The following is a 19448-nucleotide window of genomic DNA, read 5'->3' as shown; positions in this document are numbered from 1 at the left end:
TATATATACTGTATATTTGTTGCTCCATCCATGCTAAAATGTCCCTGTCTCTTTTGGCAGGTGGCCAGCTTCCAGGAGCTACTGAGCAAGCTCACCCACAGCTGCCCGCGGATCTCCAGGATGCGCCTCCACTTTGACTGGTCAGATCTGTCCGTGTCMCTGCTCACTCAGTTCCAGCAGCTGCGAAGCCTCGAGTTAAAATACTTTTGGGTCTTCAAGCTCGTGACTCCCTCCACACTGCTGACGCTAACCAAATCCCTCCCTAACCTGAAGTCCCTGACTTTACACATCCTGGTTCCACACAGGAACCTGGGGATCTCCTACACGCTGGAGTCTCAGAGTCTGGAGTTCCTAGACGTCTCGCCCAGCCAAGGCCTGGTCTTCTCCCGCCTGAAGCTGCCCGCTCTGCGGGAGCTTCGGGCAAAGAAGATAGTTCGCGGCATTACGCTGGACCGGAGGACCAGGCTCCGCATCCAGAGCCGGTGGCCGTGCTTGTACCACGTCCTCTGGGAGGGGACACCGAAGCTTCAGGCCCTAAACAACGAGAGGCTCCTTCCTACGTGGAGAGAGAGCTGCTCCGAGGAGCTGACCGCCATCTTGGGACAGTCCTGTTACTGTGTTCAGCATCTAGACAGCTGGCTTTGGTAGTCAGCTGACAATAAGTGACCATCTGCTCACTGCTGGGTAAATTCCAGGAGAGAAAAAAAAGCAAGTTTTTGCTTTTTAACGCTTTGATTTTAATGAACGTGTTCCCCAGAAGGACACAAAGAAGTAGCTCATTGATACAGAGAAACAGACATTTGMCTGCAGGCACAGTCTGGTTCCTTATCAGGAATCTGCTGTTACAGTGAGAACTACAATCTGCAAAAGACAGAAAGTTTGTCTTTTCTTTTTTTTGACTGCAAAAATTGCTTCGTAATAATTCCAATGACCTAATATACTCGTTACCCAGTGTAAAGAGTAAATTTTAAGTCTTTAAAATCGTTTCAAGAGGGGCAGCATTTGTCCGAAACAGTTGAGAATAAAGGCAAACTATTTTCAGAATAACGTTGGCAAATATAGGAGAAATGATTGTCTCCACTTTTCACTCAGCACTTATTATTAAAAAAAACATTTAATTAATAAAAAGCACTGTTTCAAAATTGGCTTGGTGCAGTTTTGCTGAAGCTTAAATTTATTTTCAGAAAGCAAATTAGTGAGGTGTGAAAGCAGGTGTTCAACGGCACTCAGTGCAAAACATGGAATGAAATATAAAAACAATCCTGAACTATATTTGAAAGAGCTTACCCCTGATTTCCAGAAATATTTTAGAAATGTTTTGGAATGCAGGTCCACCCTTAATGTAAACAGAACATTCTGATGCATTCGGTGTAAACCATGGCCTACATTAGACTGGCGGTGATCTGTGTAGGTAAACAAACATGATTGAAATAGAATGAAACTCCTGCTAAACCCAGAAAAAGAAAAGCAACAGTTCAGACATCTGTCAAAAATAAATATCAGGGATCAAGCAGGACATCGGAGCAACATAAAGACTGCTCTGCATTCAAACATGCAGCTTTGGTGAAACTGCTCCATCAGTCAGTTTGACCTGTTTTTAGTCATTTCAGCTGTTTTTGTAGGTAAACAAGCACAGCTGGTGGTCGGCATAAAATAAAAATACAACTTTCCAGTCAAAACATAAATAAATTATTACTACAACTTTAACCATAAAGCATAAAAACAAACATTGTTTTGTTCTAGATTTATTGAACTTAAACCTAAACTGCCTTTTTCATGGCATCTATATTTTTTGCAATGCAACCATTCTGTTTCTAAAATATTTTGCCTTTCTTCTCTGTGTCAGATTATCTTGAAAAATGCATCTCTTTGGAAAATGACCTGTACTGTAATGTAAACTGAGCTAATGCGCTTTGATTAACTCGTTGAATTCACTTGTATTTATTGTTGGAGACAAACAGCGGCTGTTTCTATCTGATGCCGAAACTGTAGAGAAATGAAGAAATTTGCACAGAAGTTATGAGGATCAGGTTAATTCTAGTAAATATTCAAAACTGAACATTCCGGTGGAAAATATTCTAAAGAAGAAAAATGTTGTGAAGAGTCTGTATCGGAATAATGAAGCTCTTTGTTTGAAAATTAGCTGAAAACTGAAGCTGTAGTCGTGTTTTTGCGTCCAGACGCTCGGCGTTAAGCTGCTTTAAGTCCAATCACAGCCGGCCAGGAATGTGAAAAACCAGCTGGATCGTATTGTTTGATTCTACGGTGCTCGTTTTAGTTAGTCTGGTTTTATGCTGCGTGAAGTGTCTCTTTAGGCAAACGGAGGTTATGAAATATTTGACATGTTGATGTGAAGCAATCCTGCAGCTTTAAATGAACTTTTTTTGCACATTCCCATTGCTGTCGTGGAAGGTTGCTGCTCAGATCCTGACCGGCTGAACTCCAGCTGATGCTTTGAGAAATGGTTGCAGATGTCCTCCTGACCAGCAGAGGTCTCTGTTTGCAAAGATTTGGTTTCTCTCAGGCACAGATTGACTRACGGATGCTTTTGAGTATTTAAACGCGTGAGATTTTTTTGACATTTAGATTTTTTTACTCTGCTGTCATTAGGTTTCCATGTTTGCTGTGCACGCAGTTGTCACCTTCAGGTTTATGGGATGACTTAACTGACAACCAATTTCCTGTTTGTGAGGGTTTAATGTCCTCAACACGAGCAGGAAGCACTGACACACGTTGTACCTTCTGGTCCACTTGTTTCTCATAATAAAAAAAACATCATTGACAGTTTGGGATTTTTGTTTTTCTTAGAGACTTCCAGTTTTTCTAGGTTTTATCTTCACTTTGGGGAACGTTCAAGWGTGCGAAACCCAAACATGTTCTCAGACGTGTTGTGAAATCACTTCTCCACCTGCGTCCAGCCACACTGCAAGGTTTTCTGMGTAAACAACCACCTCTTGCCTATTTGTATCCCTGCATTTTCTTGAAGTGAGGAATGTGAGTGCGTTCGGGGTGGTGATGATGATGATGGTCGTGGTTCCCTTGAGGATGAGCTTTTTCAGCCAACTCGATGATTCTCTCTCCTTTTTTTCTTTTTTTTGGTTGTTTTTCTCCACCTCTTTCCTCCAGCCCCCCTTCAGCAGTCCTCTTTCCCTTTATAACTCCCGTCCGCTTGGAGTTTGTCAAACTTACAGGGTCTGTGTGTGGATGCAAATCTTTGGACGCCCCCACCCCGCGCTGCGAGGAATACCCGTGGATGCCGGCAGTTTCATCGGAGCGGGGTGATGTGGTGTCTTATGGAACGCCCAAGTTTCGATTCTAATTGTTCCCGCAGTTTGTAAACAGGAGATGCGAGGACGAGTGTGATGGGTCGGAGAGCACAGCGTGAAGATTGAGCTCTCCCTGAGGTTGACCTAAACCGTGAATTAGTGGCGAGCACCAACTAACCGCCTCCAGATGTGTGAGAGCTCCGCCTGACTACAATAAACATCGCCCTCTTCACACTTCAGCGTTTACTCTTTGCTCTTTTGGCAGTGCCCAAGTTAATGCTTAATCCAGGCTATTGCTCAGACCAAGCCCTGTTTAAGAGGGAAGGGTAACGTGGATGTCTGCAGATCGCAGGCAGATTCTCCCCGAGGATCATCTCCAAGAAGAGGAGCCTTCAGGGCCAACCACAGGAAGCTGCCACCATGCCCAACAAAGCCGGCTTGTCCAAAGGCTTGGCCGTCGTCTTCGGCATCCTGACGGTCTCCGCCATCGCCGGCATGATCTCCATGATAATCGTGTTCGAGGTCGAGACCGCCGGCCTGAACATGACGGCCCGTCCCACCATAACCACCACCACCGTGAACCCGCCGGTGAACATGAGGCTGCCCAGGAACCTGGTGCCCGAAAGCTACCGCATCGAAATCCAGCTCCACCTCTACACCAGGATCGTGGAGGAGGTGAACGTCACGACCCCCAACCAGACGCTGCTCTTCACCGGGAACTCCACCGTCAGGTTTTACTGCGACCAAGCCACCAGTCACATCTACCTCCACACCAGAGACCAGACGCTCGCTGACCCGCGCGTGACCAACGCGGACACGGGTGACATCATCGACGTCGCCGACATGTCCGTGGATTCTGAGAGTGACTTCTTGGTGATCGAGCTAAAGGAGAGTTTAAAGACAGGAGGGAACTACAGTTTGTTTCTGTCATTTCAGGGAAATATTTCAGAGAATCTTCAAACACTGTATGTGAGTCAGTATACTGAAACTGACCTGTCTGTTGAAAATAAAACGATCGGAGAGAGGTAAGTTCAAATTTCACCGTATTTAATAACATTCTCCACGAAATGTTGACACTATGTCTTCAGGATGCACACGGAATGTGAAAGAACTTTTCATTATTATATTCAGGTGGATATAAATGAAAAAAAAAATGTATTAGCAGAAAAGTATTTTTTAAAAACAACTCAAGTGAAATTCATTTTACTCTTTGAGGTTTCTACAAAGAAGGTTTTGAGAAACTTAAAACTTTTCTCTAAAGAAAAAAAAACTGAATAAGTTATCCTCATATGAGAAGTTAAACTATTGTAAAATTTCAGTTGCTTTCAAAATTTAAAAGGATATATTTGTCAAGCTGGTGTCGAATTTTCAAAATAAAAGCATGAATTGGCTTCAGGTTTGAATCTGTCAATGACAACATGACAAGAAAAACAAATATAATTTTAATGTTGTAACTTGTTATATCAGTTAAATATAAAAACCAATAAAATCCAGTCAAGATGCTCTTGTTTTAGGGAATATTTAAAATGAATAAATGCGACTGTATGAGACAAATAGTTCCCTAAAACTGACTAAACTTCTGTGTAACTTTAAAGTCATTTCATTTATGTTTTTATTTATTAAACATTGATTAAAAATCAAAATGTTTCATGGAAGCAAATAGAGATAAATGATTGAAATAATAATATAAAGCATTTCATTTAGTTTTATAGTTCGTCATACAGTTTTAAATGCCAGTAATGCTTGTATTTTTCTGATGGACTGTAAAAAGTCCCTGATAATAATAAACTTAAACATAATGGATTTAATTTAAAAAATGATTTCAACTGGTTCCACTGAATTGAATTAACACATTTACTTTAAAACTTTATGTTAACTTTACATTTACTGTAAAGTGCATGTGTTATGTTCATGTATTTTTCAACATTAAATCCATTATATCTGTTTTTTGAGTGCATGTTTTGGACTAGTCTCTTGGCTTGTTGTTCAAATGACTCTTTAGGGGTAAAAATCGAAGCCAGCAGCAGTAATTTATTGTTTCTGTTCTCACAGATTCCTTGCAGCAACAAATTTGGAGCCAACAAGCGCGAGAAGCTTGTTTCCTTGTTTTGATGAGCCGGACATGAAGGCCGAGTTTTTACTGAAACTCTATCACAGGCGTGGCACGAARGCTCTGTCCAACGCGAAGGCATTCAGTAAGAAATACACCAGAAATATGGAGCCGCTTGCCTCAATGTTTTWGACTAAATGTGACATTCTGACTCTTTTTGTCCTTTCTCATATTTCTCTCCCAGGGAAAAATCAAATTATAGACGACGAATGGGTTTTCACTGAATTTGAACGGTCACCAAGGATGTCGACCTACTTGTTTGTTTTCACGGTTTCCGAATTCACGTCAACTGTTTCCCCAATTAATTCAAAAATAGAAGTAAGTTCACATGAGATTTGTTTGCAAAATCACTCAGGGCAATGTGCAAAACATGTGTCACTTTAAAATGTATTACCAGGTAAAACAGATTTTTCACGTAAAAAGTTAGTTTTTGTTTTAAATTCATTAAGGGAAACATGAAAAATATGTGTTTATGTTTCACATTAATTTAACATTTTCTAGTTTATGTGAATTTTCATTAAGTGTTCTAAAGTTCTGTTTGATTAAACAGCAAAAGTTTCTAAAAATATATATTTTTGATGCAATAATCGTGTTTCTCGTGCAGGTTTTTGCTCGTCCTGAAGCCACTGAAGCAGGCCATACTAAATATGCCACTGAAATTACCCCAAAGATCCTGGACTTCTACGAAAATCATTTAGATCTTAAATATGATCAAAGGAACCTCTGTAAGACCTTGCCTGGCTTTATTCTTATGTTAAATATTAAATAAAGTTMAATTTTGTTGTTTCCTTTCAAACCTGTGGATTTCTGAGCGTTACCATTATGTGATGCTTAATTAAATAATTTAATTGGATTCTTTTAGATCAAATTGCTCTCCCAGACCTGGACGCGGTGGCAATGGAGAACTGGGGGTTGGTCACGTACCAGGAAGGAGTTTTGCTCTACGAGGAAGGGGTGTCATCATGGTTACATAAGGAAGAAATCGTTTCTACCATTGCACATGAGCTGGCTCACCAGGTAACAAGAAACAAATCTGTTTTCCTGAAATGAGATCGATTTTATGATCTTTTGGGTCACACAGCTGACTTTGCAGCATAAAAATCATACAGTTCATCATGTTGATGGTTCGTTTCTGCTCTAACAGTGGTTTGGAAATATGGTGACGATGAAATGGTGGAACGATCTTTGGCTGAACGAGGGCTTCTCCTCCTACATGTCGTACTTCGCTGTGGACAAGGCTGAGCCCACGTTCCACATAGTAAGTTCAGACTGGAGGTCGTTCACATTCAGCACATTATTCTGAAAGTCCAGCACAAGTTATTTGTCTAAGGAAYACAGCAGATTGATAGCTGAAAATTCTGCCTCTTTCTGTTTTTAAAAACTCTAGGCACCACAAGGAAACCAGCAGTCTTAGAGCATTTTTTTTTCAATTTCTTTATTCATTTCATTAAAACAAAACAAATAATTGTATATACAATATACAATAAAAAGAAAAATGAGAGAAAAAATATACATATACAGTATGTATATCAAAATCACAAATAAAATGAAATGAAATGAAAGGCAGCAGAGAGAAGAAAAAAATCTTATATCTGTCTCTTTTTTCCCAAGAATAATTTCATATAACAAAAAAATCTGTTATTAACAAAACAAAAGACAAGAACATCTAATCCCTCTAGAACAACAATTTATATAAATACACCTTATACTGTTTCGTATTTCTTTAACAATCCAACTTTTATCATTTCCTTAAACGTTCACAGTGARCCTGCATTTTTTACATCACTTCCCAAATTATTCCATAGTTTTATTCCTTGAATTAAAGTACACCGTTCCTTCAAACTAGTTCTGAAATATCTCTGTCCCTTTAAGTTTATAACAACTGTTTCTATTAACAAAATTTACTTGGATGTTTAAAGGTAATGTGTTTTTGTGGGCCTTATACATAACCTGTAGAATATTATAATCAACCAAATCAAAGAACTTCAATATTTTCAATTTACAAAKTAATGAATTTGATGGGTGACGACAATGTTTTCAGTAATAATTCTCACTCACTAATAACTCTCAGCTTTGTGCTCTGTTAGTAAAACATGGAACAATAGGGTCTTTAAAGGTGCAGTAGGTATCTTTTATTAATTTTTTTTTAATAATGGTTAAAACTGTCACTACGTATGTCCTGACAGTAGAATATGAGAGATAATCTGAGTTATTCAGTGTAAACCCACTGTTTTCTCCCACTTGCAGCTTTAATATTATTAGATGGAGTTTGATTGTTGAGAGTGTTATATGTGGAAACTTGTTCATGGATAATGTCTTTGTGGATTTAGTTATTCCAGTAACTTTAAAGTCTTTAGAAAGTAACTATTGTTTTACCCACGGGGCTCCCTTTAATCCTGACAGAAAAGGACTCTCAGGTATTTGACCTTTAGGCAGGATCTGATCATTTTTGCAAACTTTGAACTTGTCAGAACTGAGGACTCTTCTTACAATGCCCACAGGTTAATGAATGATCATTTCCAACATCAGATATGTCTCATGTCTGTGTTTCCATGTTGATCTGAGTTATTGCTCTGTTTACAGACACCGTCATACAGGCAGCTGCACACATTTTTGTTTTGAGGCCTCATTGATAACGCTCGGTTAGTTTAGTTTAGTTTATTCATTTCTTTAAAAACAACAACACAAATTCAACATATAACCAAAATACAAGTCATAAATTAAATGAAAGGTATCAGAAGAAGAAAAAATCTTATTATATCTGCCCCTTTTTTTTTCAAATAACTAAAGTCAATCAAAAATAATCTTTAGTTTACAAAAAAGAAAAGAAAAAGAAAATAATAAAGGTTTAACTCCTTGAACAACAATTCATACATTTACATATTTCTCCAGCAAATTAACCTTTATCATTCTCTTAAATATAATTATTAAATTATGGAATAGTCTGGAGGATAACGTTAAAAAAGCCAGATCAATGTGTATATTTAAGAAAATGATAAAGGTAAATCTGTTGGAGAAATATGTATGAGTATAAGGCATGAATTGTTACTCAAGAAGGAATTAAACCTTTATATTTTTTCTTTCATTTTTTTGTACGTTGTAAATTTAAGTTTTTTTTTTCAATTGAATTTATTTAAGAAAAAGGGGGCAGAAATCATAAGGTTCTTTCCTTCTTCTGCTACCTTTCATTTAATTTTATTTGTTGTATMTAGAATTTATGTTGTTCAGTTTTAAATGAATAAACTTTATAATAATAATAATTAAAGATAATAATTCAGATTCTGTCATTTTCCTAAAGGTTTTCATGAATTCTGTTCAATTTTAGCGAAAAAAACAATATAAATTGTTGCTAGAACTTTTACTTAAGCTTGTGTTTGATCTTTATTTCTTGTTTTAGAAAGAAATATTAATRATGAGAGACCTCCACACAGCGTTCGAAGAAGATGCTCTGAACTCATCCCATCCTCTCAGCGTTCCGCTTCAACAAATCCAGACATCGTCTCACATCCTCGAGATGTTTGATGCCATCACGTACTGCAAGGTAAGATGTCAAAGCAGGCTCAGTGACCACAGGATTTGGGTTTTATACTCCAGTGTTTAAGTTGGGTTGCGGTGGCTCAATGATCAGAGCTGCAGTCGCGTTATCCTGAGGTTGCGGGTTCAAGCACAGGTTGTGTCAGAAAACCAAAGTCTTTCAGGGGGGTTTGCTCGCTGTGGCGACCCCTGCAGAAGGAAGCKGCCTGAAGACAAAGCAAATGTTTGAACTCGTTTTCTCCACATGWGAACATGAGTTCTGCTTATGATTATGGTGTGTTTTGTGTTTCCTCTGCAGGGGGCAATGGTGCTGAGAATGCTGGAACGCATCGTGGGAGAAGAGTCTTTCATCAAAGGAATCAGAGTAAGTTTCTGAATCCACGTCGAGCTGCAATCCTTATAAATACCTCCAACATGTCTGTGCAGATACTCCCTGTGATCCAGAGCTAAAGGTGACCTCTGACCTCATAACYCACACTTTCAGTTTTAGCATTAAAGCTAAAAGGACTGGAAGCATGAGAAAATGCATACCTTTCAAACAAATTGCTGAGCAACATGAGTTACATCATGGGTGGAGAAGAAAATCACCATAACCGTCAAATTTGATACTTTATGACATTTAAACGTCCAATTAGAGTCCTTTTGATCGTCTGCGTGTCTGCTTCCGTTCTGCAACCAAAGTCTCACAGAGCACACAAACATTTGGTCATGCCTCCTCCAAGTCTGAGGAGAAGATGAAGGGAGATGATTTTTTTTTAGCAACAACTGGTGCCAAAAATGTCAAACTCAATGAACTCTCAGAAATACTCAAAATAAGTTTACAAGTTTAGCTTTTAAATAAAATTGAGTAAAATTGAGCTTTTGGCTATGGATTTAGTAAGGTTCTGATCATTTTAGCTGTTAAATACAGTTTTATTCATTTTAGATTTTATATGTTTTATTAATTTTAGCTTTTAGCTGTGGTTTTAGCTTAGAGTTTGTTAGTTTTAGTTGTTAGCTACAGTTTTGTTCCCTTTAGATTTTAGATAGTGTTTTATTAATTTTAGCTTTGAGCTGTGGTTTTAGCTAAGAGTTTGTTAGTTTTAGCTTTTAGCTGTGGTTTTAGCTAAGAGTTTGTTAGTTTTATCAGTTAGCAACAGTTTTGTTCCTTTTAGATTTTAGATGTTGCTTTATTAAGTTTAGCATTTAGCTGTGGTTTTAGCTACGAGTTTCTTAGTTTTAGCTGTTAGCTACAGTTTTGTTCCCTTTAGATTTTGTTTTATTAATTTTAGCTTTTAGCTGTGGTTTTAGCTAAGAGTTTGTTAGTTTCATCAGTTAGATACAGTTTTGTTAAAATTAGCTATTGGATACACATTTGTTAAATTTAGCTTTTAAATACTGTTTTGTTACTTTTAATCTTTAAGCAAGGTTTTACCTACATGTTTTCTAAGTTTGGATAAGGTTTGCTCATGTTATGTTTTAACTATCACATTAGCTACGCTTTTGATACTTTAACTTTCAMTTACAGTTTTGATATTTTAGCTCTTAGCTACATAACTAGCACGATGGCTCAGTGGTTAGCACCGAGGCCTCACAGCAAGAAGGTCCTGGGTTTGATCCCCGGTTCAGACCTGGGGTCTTTCTGTGCAGAGTGTGCATGTTGAGATCTGTGATCTCGATGGGATTCACCTGGTTAAAGAACGATAAAATAAAACATTTTAGTGTCAGTTCATGTTTCAGCAGCAGCAGCATCTCACACTAATAACCATCGTCCTGTTTTTGTGTTTTTCAGGCGTACCTCAAGGCCTTCAAAGGACGAAATGCAGAACAGAACGACATCTGGAACTTCATAGAATATGTAACGTCTTCACTTTAAACAGTATTTTTGACAGATATGTGCAATCAGTGATCATGTGAAGATTTGGACTTTGTGGAYCAAAGTGTCATTGAATTTCTGTTTGCAGACGCGACGGGAGAAAGGTGTTTTCACCGTTAGCACTTTTATGGATGAATGGACCACACAAACAGGCTATCCTGTCGTCACCATCAACACCACCAACGGACAAATCGAACAGAAGCGTTTCCTGTACAACGATTTCACTGATCATAAGTCAGAGTATGTGCTTTTTTTTCAACATGTTTTGTAGTGGCTTTATTAGTAATCAGTATCTTACTTGCAGTAGACAAATTTAATGTATTTTTTTAAAGAGGAGACTTTTAACTCTGTTCCTCGTGACCCACTGTCCTGCATGTTTTAGATGTTTCTCTYCTTCACCACAACTGACTGAAATGAATGAGTGATTGACAGGCTTCTGCTTGGTGATTTAATCATTTGAAGCTAAAACAGGCAGGACTGTGGCTCATGAGGAACAGGGCTCTGAGGGTAAAATACCTTGTCCAGATTATAATAAAAACATCTGCATTTTTTATTTTCCCTCCATGTTTAGTCCTTTGTGGCTCATCCCCATCGAATACATGTCAAACATTTCGAGACCGGAATCCATCTGGATGTCAGAAAAAGGTCCAGGTAACGTGCAGGAACACACAGCTGCACACAACAACAACAGACCCAAGAACAACACATATTTTTTTTTACTCAGCTTCTGTTTAATTGTGATTACAGAGGCTTAACAAGATAAGTGTTAATTAATTTATTATTATACATCTAGAATCTGTTATATTTTAGTTTAAATAGAACAGAAAACAACTAAACTTGAAAACAATAAATTTCTGTCTCTCCATCTGCCTGTCTGTCTTTTATTCCCTCAAGTCTTCAAAAAGCACACAGATGGAGAGAAAAAGACACTGAATTAAAGAAAACCACATGTAAAATGATGTCAGAGGTTCAAAAAGATAGTTTAACTCCCAAGCAGTGAAGCAACAACCAAAGCTTATTTTACTGTGCAGAAATAAGCACAAAAAAACTACATTTATTATTGCAGAGAGGCATGGCCTTGGAGAGGAATCTGACTGAAAATTTTAAACAAAAGTCAAATTTAAGCAACAATAAACAGCCAGACACAGTACATCTGCTTTAGGTTTGCCTGTTTTTCTGCAGCAGGGGAGGGAGTTTAGATCATCCAAACAAAGATATATTTTTACTTTTTTGTAATAAATTAGTATSTTTCTTTGTATACTCATTATGCTTTGCAGTGACTACAAATGTTTTCCACAATTTTTTATTTTTTTGTCCCTTAAAACAGTGAAAATGGAGCAATTTATTGCCAAGAAAGGGGAGTGGATCCTGGCTAACGTCAACTGCACCGGATTCTACCGGGTCAATTACAACCCAGAGAACTGGCATCGCCTCCTGACTCAGCTGGAAACAGACCCAGATGTGAGTAAACCTGGGGCAGAGCACGAGTTAGCACGTAGCAGAGCTACACACAGACCAAAGGAAAAAAATACATTTGAAATAAAAACCGGCTGTAGATTTCTAATAKACAGTAAATATTGCAGTGTTAAATCAACACTTAAAGGGTTAAATTTAACACTGAGTCCGAGTCTTTTTGGTTCTTATCTGAACTGGTGTCAATTTAACTCTTTCCTTGGTGTTAAATTTTCAGAGTAGAATTTAACTCTAAACAGAGTTAAAAATTAACACTGACTAACACTGTACAGTGTTAATAAAACTTAACACTGTACAGTGTTAATAAAACTTAACACTTCAAGTCAAATAAATCTGAGAGTTAATATGATTTAAAGCAGAGTTAATAAGGTACTCCACTGTAGTGACAAATCAACTCTGATTCTCATGCTTTTCAACACTGCATTGAGTTATTGATGTTAACACTGGAGGTTCATATACCTCCTATCAGTGTTAATTTGACACTCAACTGTTGATTATTTACTCTTGCTGAGTAGAGGGGTGCAAAACAGACACTATGAGGTGTCATTACAGTAAAATTTGAAAGTGTAAATTTAACACTTCAGTGTTAAGATCGACTCTTTTTAGTGTTGCATTAACATCACACTGTCGTTATTGGATAAGTGTAATGGAGTCGACCTTCACACACCAGGAAGTAGCTCTCACTCATGGTGTCGATTTATGGCCAATAACACAAACTTAAACTTGATCAACTGATAAACCTGAAGTGAACAACCAGAACAACTCATTTTTACACTCATGAACTTCTTTAATTGTCATAAAAATGCAAAAACATCATTTCTACAAGATTCACTGCATGGTGTTATATAACAACACTGTTAATAAGACTTTACTGTGGGCGGAGCTTAATTAACACTGTCCAGTGTTGAGACAACACTGAGGGAATGAACACCAACACTGGAAGTCAGTTTACTCAAAGTGTTAAATAACACTAGGGGGAGTTAAATTGACTCTGAAAAGTTTAACTGACATTTTAACAGTTTTTTTACTGTGTTGTGTTTACGTGTAAAATCACACTGCAGAACAGGAAATGTCATTTAAAAGATTATGTAATAAAATCAGTTGTTGGGAAGAGGTCTTGTGCTGAACACACAGGAAGTGATGCCTTTTTAATATTGTTTTTACTAACTTACTATTATCTGTAAAACTGGATTGACATGGACTTATAAACAGGAGCTTTGTGGCCCAGACCCACATTCAAGGTTCAGGTCCTGGATTATCTACGGGATGATTTTATGAGCAACAATAAAACCATCCAGTAGTTACAGATTAGATGTTCTTTGTGACGATTCAAAAAAGATAAATAAATAAAGGAAAACAAGTGAAGTTTTAACAGATGAAAAGTTAAACGTGGATTAGTTTTGCTGTGGTCTTTAGTCGTTTAAAAAAAACTTGATAATTTTTAAGATCTTATAATCTTGAGCAGCTGCGGAGATTACAGAAACCAAACAAGATATCAGCTGAATTTAAGAGGGTTACGAAACCAAACAAGCCTCCTGAGGTCTGAATCTGGGTCCTGAATCAAACTGAGCATGTTTATGGTTGTTTAGGTACTTTCAAGACTAAAGTCCTTTAAGGAAGTATGTGAAGAAAAGTGATCAGGAGTTTATTTCATTTGACTAGCCTGACTTCTTTCTTCCTTATTACACATCTCTCCCCTTATGACTATGACTACCATCATTTTTTTTATTGTTGGTGAATAGAAACTCCAGAAGAAACTCCAGATTTAATACAAGATAAAAAGTGTGAAATGACTTTAATCACAAAAACCTGTCAAATAAGTTAGATTAGATCAAAATTTAAGTTTTTATCAAAAGTTGGTATTTTGTTTGTGATTTTATGCCAAACTGTCAAACTTAGCTTTATGTGGGAGCAGAAATTAGTTTTATGTGGGTGGAGCCTAATCAGCTCAGTGGGTGGAGCCTAATCAACTCAGTGGGTGGAGCCTAATCAGGCAAAATGACAAACAAACTTTGTAGCCTGTTTACAGGAGGAGGATGAGATGGCTGTTTGACTTAAATATAAAAAATCTTAATAAATAACTCTTAGTATGGAAATTTTTTATTATTATTATTTTTAGTTTATGTTATGCCTCTAAGCTCCGCCCAGAAACCACCACGTTCTGTTTCTGTGTTGTTTTTTGTTTGTTTGCAAGCCTTTAATGTATGTTTCTGCATTTAGGATGTTTCTTAACAAAACTTTTTTTTTCTCTTTCAGCGTATCCCACTGATGAACAGAGGGCAGCTCATTGACGATGCTTTTAATTTGGCGAGGTGATCATTATATTCATCACAGATATTAAGACAGGAAGTGAAGCTGAAATAGTCAGGCTTTACTTAAGAAATAAATATCGACTCAAGGCTTTCTGTATGTATATATATATATATATATATATATAAAACTGGAAAAATGCAAGTAAAGTTAGTAGAAGTTGCACAAACATCACATGAGTATTTTCAATGATACTTCTTTTATTTGTCTTTGATTTATCAGCATTCTATGTATATGTATTTGATTTTAGAAGATATGAAGTGATGGAGCTCTAACCAAAGTCTGTTTTCTCAGAGCCAAACAGGTCAACGTGACTCTGGCTCTGAATTCAACCCGTTTCCTTCGTAACGAGACGGCGTACCTCCCCTGGGAGTCAGCGGTCAGGAACCTCGACTACTTCCTCCTCATGTTTGACCGCTCTGAGGTGTACGGACTCATGCAGGTTTGTTTCTGTAAAATCTTTACTWGCGTTTGTATTTGGACTTGACTTTGGTCTGTAAGACAGATTTAACTTACTGAATTATATTTCTTGTTTTTAATGTTTAGCCAGTATTAAAAGATAAACAAAAAGATGGGGAGGAAAGATGCTACACATTTCTCTCAGGGTGTGCTGTAAAGCTGCTTGTCTCTGCAGGTGTACCTCCGGGAACAAGTGAGGGAACTTTATAACTTCTTCAAGAACGACACGGACCTTTCCATGGTCCCGGAGGATCACTCCTTACAGTGAGGAAATGTTCATTTTCACAAGTCTGGAGCTGTTAAAACATCTCATTATGTAAAACAAGAATTAACAGATTTACACATTTGCAGAGGGGATGTATTGGCACGATAAAATTTACAACATTAATACTGCTGGTGTGTTTTGGCATTACAGTGAAAATAAAATAAAACTTCCTAATTAAAGCTCGCAAAAGCTGCTGATGTGTTTTTACACTTAAGCAAATTTACAGTAGATAGGCGAATGAGGAAACATTTCGAAAGTATTTTATTATCCTAAATAAATCAATATATGCAACATTTTATGAGCTCTTGTAAATATTTGATTTGGTTTCGCAACAATAACAAAAGAAGTAACTGCAGAAAAAATTAAATAAAAAGATTAGAGAGCCACAGAGTCTGTTTTTATGAATTAGTCCTTAATTAAATGGACTGAATGACTCTAAAGAAATGAGGATTTATAGTTTCTGTTTTTAAATAAAATGTGGTCAAGCCACTAGATAAGACTAAAAGATTTAAATTTGTTTTGTTTTTTTCAATTTCCTGGACAAAAGGTTAATGACAATCTAAAAATATTGAGTAATAAAGAAAAACTTAGACATTATTACTATTGGTGCCAATGTGTTGATCTATAAGAGTGGATAAAACATTTTGTGAGTTTTTGTTTAAGTCTTTAAAACCAGCTTGATTTGAATGACAGGAAATCTGTGTTTTTTTATTTTTAATGAGATTGTTTGTTTGATCTGCAGACACAACCAGATCCTCGCCATAGATCTGGCCTGTTCCAACGGGCTCCTGGACTGCATCGTGATGGCGTCGTCCAAGTTTGCCAGCTGGATGAAAAAGAACAGCACCGTACCCAACAAGTACGCACGGGGATGAGTACCATTTCTGCACCCAACTTTCTGAAACACTCCTTTAATTGCTGTCGGTAACCGCTTTCCTTGCATTCTGTAGCCTTGCTCCTCAGAAATAATTTGGTGAAGGTAGGTTTGTTCTCACTTCTTGTCTTTTGTCGGCAGCTGTTGTGGTTTCCTTTAAAGTTGCACTTATTTGGACTTTTAAGCTTTTTGAAGTTATGCCWAATTAAGATCCTGTGATTGATTGTTAAAGTATTAACCAGTGGTGGGCAGCACTAWTCTAAATATTAGTTGCACTAACCCTAAAGCACTAACTCAAATATTTAAGTCCTCTAATTCTAAAGCACTAACACACTGAAAATAATTAGCAAAAGCTAATTCTAAAGCACTAAAATAACCCAGTTGACACATGAAACATTCTTCAGTCAACATGAGACAATATTTACTGTGTGCAGAATGTTGTCTCTTAGTGCCCTTGTTGGGCCAAATGGGAGTCACCCTCAGGCCAAATTTGGCCCGTGGACCTTGAGTTTGACACGTGACCTTGTAGATACACACATATGAACAAAATGTGTGACAGTTTTCACCCTCAACTGTGAACAATAATGTTGATCAATAACATTTACAGACCTCACTTAGTGCTTCTAAATTTAGCCCATAAATTTAGAAAGTGCTAATCTGCTAATGAATTTAAATAATAGCAAAAAAACCTAAAGCACTAATCAAGAAATTAGTTCCCCTATTAGTGCTTTAGTGCTTTAGGGGAACTGTGCCCACCGCTGGTATTAACCAAAACAGAAAAGCAGCCCTGGTACTTTTACATTTAAAGTTTCTTAGACATATTTTTCCCTTTGATGGAGTATTAGAGCCACACTATGTGATTATTTTATTATTTTTAATTACGAGAAAATGACACGTTCATTTTCAATTCTTGGGTCAGCTCCTGCTGTGGACAGCTTCCAGTGTGTGTCACTGTGTTTATAAAGTATTTGTAGTTACGTTTGGGTCACTAATAGGCTTCCATCCATATTATTTAATGACTAAATCCATAAATGCAGCCGTTAACTGCCATGTGGCTTAAGTTTATCTTTGGAATCCAATAAGTTAAATAACRCCGATACCAAAGTATAACTTCACAACAGTCCTCATTTTAACACAKGAGTTCTCGTAGTAAAGCGGCCTTAATACTCCGTCTACTTCCCAGGTGCAACTTTAAAGTTGTTTTTCTGAAATGTGCTTCTTACTGCATGTGCTGTCGTTCCACGCTTGAAATGATTTGTTTTCTGTTTGCTGCCAAATGCAAAAGGCAGCCATGTTCCTGCCCGTGTTTGYGTGTGCATGTGTTCGTTTMTAGCGTTAGCAAAATATTTCATGAGCCAGTGGATGGACTTTGATGAAACAGGAAGTAATGACTGGAGACAGGACACATGGCTGCAGCTCAGACGTTCTCARAGGTGTGGAGCTAGAATTTGGTGGGTTAAGCTGAGTCATCCCCAATAGAAATTARGTCTTGAACTCTGTAATGATGGACTTTAATAAATATCTCAAAAACGTAATCGATGGGTGTACATCTGCACCTGATCAACCTTTGAAATCCATACAATTCAAAAGCCAAATGGCCTCGCTGAGGCTGATCTTCAGCAAACACTSAGCTCGAACACATTTCACAAGATACCACGATATCGCCTGAGATCAGGCACGATGTCAGTTTCAAGGTTTGATGAAAACAGTTGTAACTCTGGGTGACGTGTGTGAAGTCTTTAGTTGTATCTGTACTTGCTCAAACCTGCATGCATGTGTGACATTGGTGCAGGATTAAAAATATATATAAAAAATCCAGGCCCCTCTGCTTGTTTTTATCTCAACACATTTTGTGATCACACACTCCAACAGGTGGATGACAAACTTGATGTTGAAAATCTATTTGCTGTTTGGTCTGAAGGTGTGCAAAGCAGAAGAAATATGCATCTGATTCATACGACACAGAATCAGTCAAACAGTTAGGATTAAATCAAGATCATGTTATTTAGTTTCAAAATAAGAGACTTAATTTGTCCTTATTTCAGTATTCCTGCTTCTTAGTAATGCTGTATTTACCCTAATTCTCTTCTATGCTTCATTAAAAACCCTGAGTTTTGCTCACAAACATTTATTTCTATAAATGATAAGAAAGAACCACAAAGAATTTAAATCTGTTTTAAGCAAAAGTTTTGTTCCCCACATGCAAAGCTCTGATTTAGCTTCAAATGTAGGAATGTGTGAGAGAAAAAACATTCCTGAAAGTATAAATAGAAACAAATGTTCTGCATGCCTGGGAACAGGAAAGGAAACAAACAGCAGCTCAGTGTTAACAAAAGAAGGTGGTGAAGTGAAATTGTTTCGTTGTGTTTGTTGATTTTAGCATCCACACCAATCTGCGCTCCGTGATTTACTGCCAAGCCGTGGCCGCTGGAGGGAAGAAAGAGTGGGAGTTCGCCTGGGAGAAGTTCCTAATCTCCACCGACACGTCGGAGAAGGAGCAGCTGCGAAAAGCTCTGTCCTGCTCCAAGAAGACCTGGCTGCTCAACAGGTGAGTAACAACACACGCCCACGATAAGGTGAAGCCCAGTCACGCAGGCGTCCTGAAGGAAACCTTATCTTACAGATACCTGGAGTACACTTTGGACCCGAAGAAGATACGTCTGATGGATGTCGCCTCTACCATTAACTACGTAGCTCAGAACGCTGCTGGACAAGCYCTGGCCTGGAACTTCATCAGAGCGCACTGGGAGTACGTCAGTCAGGGGTAGGTTCTTATTCCAACTGTGTCTCCTTAAGGAGCTTTCTGAGTCGTGAACAAGTTTCCAAAAGACGAAGAAAAACAGAAACTCACTGCTGCAAAGAAGCTAAGGCAGGGCTATTCAGCTAAATCGCTCCGGAGGCCACAGTTACTGCAGCTGAGGGACCGAATTAAAGTCGTCTTGTAAATAAACCAAGTATTACAAAGTTCTGTTACCTTTGAATTAGTTTATTTTGCAGCATTAATCATGAATACATAAAAGTAGTGATAATAAAACAATGTGAAAAACAAGCATCCTAACCCAGGTGTACAGGTGATCTAAGATCCAGGGGTCTCATTTATAAAGGATTGCATGGAAACCATACTAAAAGTGAACGTACGGCCAAAAGGCGGAAATGGCGTACGCCAAAAAAATTCAGATCTATAAAATGGTGTGTACGCATGTTTCTGCGCATCTTTCTTTTATAAATCACAGCCGCACGTCAGAGTTTGCGCATGAGGTCCCTCCTCAGGTTCTACCCTCTACACGCCTACACTCAACCAT

General features: G+C 37.8%; 2 protein-coding genes across 8 annotated transcripts in view; both read left to right on the top strand.

Annotated features, from left to right (window-relative positions):
- Window positions 1-2784, top strand: part of si:dkey-12e7.1 (uncharacterized) — a 6804-nt gene extending 4020 nt beyond the window's left edge. For all 6 annotated transcript variants that reach the window (XM_014028890.1, XM_014028885.1, XM_014028889.1 and 3 more), the window contains one exon: window positions 61-2784. In XM_014028890.1, the coding sequence (XP_013884344.1) occupies window positions 61-648 (588 nt within the window). In that variant the 3' untranslated portion in view covers window positions 649-2784. The remainder of the gene's footprint in view (window positions 1-60) is intronic.
- The window catches only part of anpeplb (alanyl (membrane) aminopeptidase-like b), a 22913-nt gene continuing 4114 nt past the window's right edge, over window positions 650-19448 (top strand). Inside the window, exons 1-18 of one of the 2 annotated variants that reach the window (XM_014028883.1) lie at window positions 650-4291; window positions 5319-5461; window positions 5561-5694; window positions 5981-6101; window positions 6239-6393; window positions 6521-6634; window positions 8774-8917; window positions 9209-9274; window positions 10682-10747; window positions 10854-11005; window positions 11337-11416; window positions 12093-12226; window positions 14495-14550; window positions 14843-14990; window positions 15183-15271; window positions 16015-16131; window positions 18527-18694; window positions 18770-18910. In XM_014028883.1, the coding sequence (XP_013884337.1) occupies window positions 3687-4291; window positions 5319-5461; window positions 5561-5694; window positions 5981-6101; window positions 6239-6393; window positions 6521-6634; window positions 8774-8917; window positions 9209-9274; window positions 10682-10747; window positions 10854-11005; window positions 11337-11416; window positions 12093-12226; window positions 14495-14550; window positions 14843-14990; window positions 15183-15271; window positions 16015-16131; window positions 18527-18694; window positions 18770-18910 (2633 nt within the window). In that variant the 5' untranslated portion in view covers window positions 650-3686. Of the gene's footprint in view, window positions 4292-5318; window positions 5462-5560; window positions 5695-5980; window positions 6102-6238; window positions 6394-6520; window positions 6635-8773; window positions 8918-9208; window positions 9275-10681; window positions 10748-10853; window positions 11006-11336; window positions 11417-12092; window positions 12227-14494; window positions 14551-14842; window positions 14991-15182; window positions 15272-16014; window positions 16132-16222; window positions 16252-18526; window positions 18695-18769; window positions 18911-19448 lie in introns of those variants that run through there. The other variant, XM_014028884.1, reaches the window with a different exon arrangement.

Source organism: Austrofundulus limnaeus, unplaced genomic scaffold (genome assembly GCF_001266775.1).
Source record: "Austrofundulus limnaeus strain Quisiro unplaced genomic scaffold, Austrofundulus_limnaeus-1.0 Scaffold828, whole genome shotgun sequence".
In the NCBI taxonomy this organism is placed as follows: domain Eukaryota; kingdom Metazoa; phylum Chordata; class Actinopteri; order Cyprinodontiformes; family Rivulidae; genus Austrofundulus; species Austrofundulus limnaeus.
The sequence above is the reverse complement of the archived record's forward strand: the minus strand, read 5'-3'. Positions and strand labels throughout refer to the sequence as shown.